We start from the raw sequence: 5,351 nt of genomic DNA on the forward strand, positions 1-5,351 counted from the left end.
TCAATAACCTCAGATATGCAGATGACACCACCTTTATGGCAGACAGTGAAGAGGAACTAAAAAGCCTCCTGATGAAAGTGAAAGAGGAGAGTGAAAAAGTTGGCTTAAAGCTCAACATTCAGAAAACGAAGGTCATGGCATCCGGTCCCATCACTTCATGGGAAATAGATGGGGAAACAGTGGAAACAGTGTCAGACTTTATTTTTGGGGGCTCCAAAATCACAGCAGATGGTGACTGCAACCATGAAATTAGAAGACGCTTACTCCTTGGAAGGAAAGTTATGACCAACCTATATAGCATATGCAATAGCAGAGACATTACTTTACCAACAAAGGTCCATCTAGTCAAGGCTATGGTTTTTCCAGTGGTCATGTATGGATGTGAGAGTTGGACTGTGAAGAAAGCTGAGCACCAAAGAATTGATGCTTTTGAACTGTGGTGTTGGAGAAGACTCTTGAGAGTCCCTTGGACTGCAAGGAGATCCAACCAGTCCATTCTAAAGGAGATCAATCCTGGGATTTCTTTGGAAGGAATGATGCTAAAGCTGAAACTCCAGTACTGTGGCCACCTCATGCGAAGAGTTGACTCATTGGAAAAGACTCTGATGCTGGGAGGGATTGAGGGTAGGAGGAGAATGGGACAACAGAGGATGAGATGGCTGGATGGCATCACCGACTCAATGGACATGAGTTTGAGTGAACTGTGGGAGTTGGTGATGGACAGGGAGGCCTGGCGTGCTGCAATTCATGGGGTCGCAAAGAGTTGGACGCCTTTGAGTGACTGAACTGAAGCAGTTATTTTCCATAAAAGCTTGTTCCTGTTTGAGTTTAAAATCCTATCATCTCTTTGAGGATATTAATTATATTTCTTTAAAAGTCTCAACTTTTCTTCAGTACTCTGAAGTACTAGAACACTCTGTTCTGCTTTCTTACAAGATAAGACTTGAAGTTTGGAGATCTTAAAAGTATCTGGGAGCAATAGCCACACAGCAAGCCTATCTTCTCACACCAAAGCTATCTTCGCCTGAGCTTTTATCAGTAATGAGGCTGCCGTTTTAATCTTTTTTGGTATGACTTCTATGTTTGCTGTAGCTGTTCCCCAACTTCAGAGAGGAAGACTCTTGAAACAAGGGTTCCCCAGAAACTGATTCCACCTCAGCAATAGTTGTCTCATGGTTTTTGGCTACAGAGTTTTCTAGTTTGCCTCTTTTCAGTCCCTCACATTTCACCCTCAATTAATAAAGTGAAATTTAGAACACCTAAGTCTACCAATTCAAGCTCTTTCCACACTACCTTATAAGACATAGTCCTTACATTAGAGACCTTAAAAATCTTATTAGGATGGAGATACAGAAGTTAAGCAGAACTAAATACACAGTAATATACTATAAAGTAACTAATGTGTGGCAAGTAAGTACTAAAGAATTTTAAGAAGTCACATGAGGTTATGTAGAAGGGTTCACTGAAAAGTAGAAGCATGAATTAACCCAGGAAGGATTTCATTCAAAACACATTTGTAGAATAGATACTAATCAATTGTAGATGAGTTATTTCTGAGGTAGAAGCTCATAGATGGATGATATTTTATCACAAGGTACTAAGTGTCCCTCAATCATCTACTACTACATACGTACATAAATATAAAATAGTATATAAAAAGTACGAGTCAAAAAAATAATCAGCATGTAAACAATTTCAAATTTCAGTAGGTGTTCACTTAAACTGTTTTCGTATATACCTCTGATATGAAAAGAGCCATCATCATTTCTCTCTACCACGAGATGATCAATATGAACAGTCACAGGAGCCGGTTCAAGGGATATTGTACTACTACGAGGACTGTCATCCTACGGGAAAGAGAAATAGTATTGGCATGTTGCTACTGAAGTAAAAGATAAAATCAATCATTTTCAATTAATCATTTTCTTAAACACTACTTCTGCCAAAAATATTTTAATGAGTTAGAAATATATCTTTAATACGCTTTAGTTGATAGAGAAAATTCCCCATTCTATTTTGATATTTTCTAATTTCTAAGAAGAATCTCTACACCATCACCACAAGGACCAACAAGTTCATATTGTTAGGCATGAATCAAAGTCCAGTTGGCTAAATGAACATTTATAAAATGAAAATATAAAAATATTTGTTAACATACTTTTAAATTTATTTTTGTGTTAGAAACTTGTATTTTCATGGGCATCACTGTTGCAACTGTTTCATCTTCCAAAAAATGTTGAATATTCATAAGAGAAGACACAAGAAACTCAGTGCTGAAGTTTTCTATATGGCATTGCAGAAATCCATTCTTTTCTGCAAGCAAAGAGTGTATTACAGCACCAGGCCCACTTTCAAATCTCAGAGTAATCTCAGGAGAGGATTTAGAATGAATTACAGCTTTATGATCTGAACCTATGAAAAAAGAACAAATAAAAATTGTAACTTTGTATTACAACTCAAAAATGTCACTCTCAATTATTTGTCATTAACAGGTCACTGTCACTTTGAATAGTATTAAAGCAATAATAGATTAAAATTTTAATATGTATTCTTAATTTAAATGATATTTACAGTTCATATGTAACACATGGCTTCCCAGGTCACTGAGTGCTAAAGATTCTGCCTGCCAATGCAGGAGCCCCAGGAGATTAGAGTTAGATCCCTGAAAGGGATCAGAAGATCCCCTGGAAGAAAACATGGCAACCCCTACCAACATTCTTGCTGGGATAATTCCATGAACAGAGGAGTCTGGCAGGTTACAGTCCATTTGGGTTGCAAAGAGTTGGATATAACTGAGTAATATAACACATATTCAATCCTAATTTCCCTAATTTCCATTTTTATAGACAATCTTCTACTGCAATAATGCTGTCTATATTTTTTATTTGTTTGTAACATGCAAAAACATGCCACAATATAAATCTGACATGATTCATAACTCAGGTATTTTGAGTGTCTGAGTGTGTACATGTCTATACATTTATAATATAACAGACAATTGCGATGAAGAAATAGTCATGGCATTTAAAGTGACTTAAGCCACTTCTTAAGAAGTGACAAAAGCCTCAAGTTTTGTTTGTTTTTTTTATGAATATCAAGTTTTGTTTGTTTTTTTTTATGAATATCAAGCCCTTAAATAACTGGAAAGGAAAATAGAGAAGACCTCATTAAAATGTTACTGTTGAATTACAATCTTAAAACTACATTTATACCAAAGGAAATACAGATATGTTTATGTTTATATTTATATTTACTTATGCCTTGGCCTTTTTCCCAAAAAGAATTTGAGGTAGATTACACAGCTATAAGGACTCAAGTTCAAAAAATGTTGTTTAATTTCAATAAAACACCCATAGAATAGCTTTAAAAATAAAAGTTCCTAGTGGAACTACTTAAGTGAATCAGCCCTCATGGTAAATAAATATTTTTATTTGACATTATCTAGCTTCAAAAAGAATAAGAGGCAACACGCACATGGCACAATCAGAATTAAAAAATAAGCAGGTAATGGAAAAGTAAAGATAGGTGGTATGATTACTAACTCAAAATACATTATTTAAATTTCTGAGCCAAAGATAGACCAAAAATAGCTTTCTAATAGCAAAGGGAAAATACAGTCAGTTTCACAATTCATAGAACCCATGAGATAAAAACAAACTGTTCTGGAAAGGTGAAGCTATTTCATTTATTGAGGTTCCAAGTTATCTGTCCCATGGGCCCATATAAGAAGACCCCACTAATCAAATTCATGATGAAAAGATGTTTATTTTCCCTCAGTATGTATGTGAATACTTTAGTCTTACAGAAGTCAAATGTATACATATTTATGAAAGGGAGAAGGGAGAAAGAAATTAAAGATAGGTATGTTTATGCACCAAGGATAGATCTCCTTACACAAAACAAAGTGGAGAGTTGTTTTAAAACTTTTATTTCAGATAAAAAATGACATTTAATTAATGCTAGCACTACTTGCTAAGATTCAAAATAAATAGTATAGATATCAGAAGAGTTCAAAAGGACTCCCAGGGACTTCTCCTGGTGGTCCACTGGATAACACTTGCCAGAGGCCAGGTTCCATCCCAGATCAGAGAATACGAGCCACATGGTGTGGACAAAAAGCAAAAAAAAAAACCTCTCAACAATTAAGAACTCATGTATTTTTAATTTTTTAAAATAGAAGGTAAAAGAAATGGACACAAATTCATAATGGTTAATGTTCTTTCCTGTACCAAGAAAACCAAGAGTTAACTAACTTGTCTATTTAACAGTAAGAACAATTCAAAACAAACAACTTGGTAGTTGTGATTTTATTTTGCCTTTTATCTATCTATATTATAACTACATATGTCTATCTACACACACACACACGGACACACAGATATACTCACTCCAGGGACCTGAGAGCCATAAATCATTTCGAACAAAAAAAGTATTTAGAGCAGAGATAAAACAAAATCACTCCTCCCTACTACCTCTTACGCCATGAAACTTTAAAAAGGCTTCCCATTAAAGGGATCCAAACTCTACACATTATTATAGAAAAACTAAAACAAAACCAAAAAGAACTTTATAATTTTAACTGTTTATGTCAGAGTGACAGTGTATATAAACTGCAGATCAAATTACAATCATTGTTCACATGGTTTATTACTGTCTTAAAAGTTCAAGCTAAACTAGTTTTTTCTCCTTTTCCCTTTATTCTCTTTTCCTTTCCTTTCTTTCTTGTTATTTTATTTTTAAACCAAGACAGCTGTAAAAAATAATAAGGTATTAGATAGCACTGCCTGTATAACCCCTACATACAAGGCATTTCAAAATAATTTCTACAGTTAGAAACAAGGTGAAACAAAGCAAATCAGTTCAGTTCAGTCACTGGAGAGTCTTTTCCAATGAGTCAACTCTTCACATGAGGCGGCCAAGGTACTGGAGTTTCAGCGTTTGCATCATTCCTTCCAAAGAACACCCAGGACTGATCTCCTTTAGAATGGACAGGTTGGATATCCTTGCAGTCCAAGGGACTCTCAAGAGTCTTCTCCAACACCACAGTTCAAAAGCATCAATTCTTCGGCGCTCAGCTTTCTTCACAGTCCAACTCTCACATCCATACATGACTACTGGAAAAACCATAGCCTTTTCTTTGGAAGGAATGATGCTAAAGCTGAAACTTCAGTACTTTGGTCACCTCATGCGAAGAGTTGACTCATTGGAAAAGACTCTGATGCTGGGAGGGATTGGGGGCAAGAGGAGAAGGGGATGACAGAGGATGAGATGGCTGGATGGCATCACTGACTCGATGGACATGAGTCTGAGTGAACTCCGGGAGTTGGTGATGGACAGGGAGGCCTGGCGTG

General features: G+C 35.9%; 1 protein-coding gene across 3 annotated transcripts in view; it reads right to left on the reverse strand.

Moving 5' to 3' along the window:
- Positions 1-5,351, reverse strand: part of UHRF1BP1L (UHRF1 binding protein 1-like) — a 93,799-nt gene that overhangs the window by 13,382 nt on the left and 75,066 nt on the right. For all 3 annotated transcript variants that reach the window (XM_010831588.1, XM_010831589.1, XM_010831590.1), the window contains 2 exons: positions 2,159-2,412; positions 1,739-1,847 (listed from right to left, as the gene is read on the reverse strand). In XM_010831588.1, the coding sequence (XP_010829890.1) occupies positions 1,739-1,847; positions 2,159-2,412 (363 nt within the window). The remainder of the gene's footprint in view (positions 1-1,738; positions 1,848-2,158; positions 2,413-5,351) is intronic.

Source organism: Bison bison, unplaced genomic scaffold, assembly GCF_000754665.1.
Source record: "Bison bison bison isolate TAMUID 2011002044 unplaced genomic scaffold, Bison_UMD1.0 scf7180017864529, whole genome shotgun sequence".
In the NCBI taxonomy this organism is placed as follows: domain Eukaryota; kingdom Metazoa; phylum Chordata; class Mammalia; order Artiodactyla; family Bovidae; genus Bison; species Bison bison.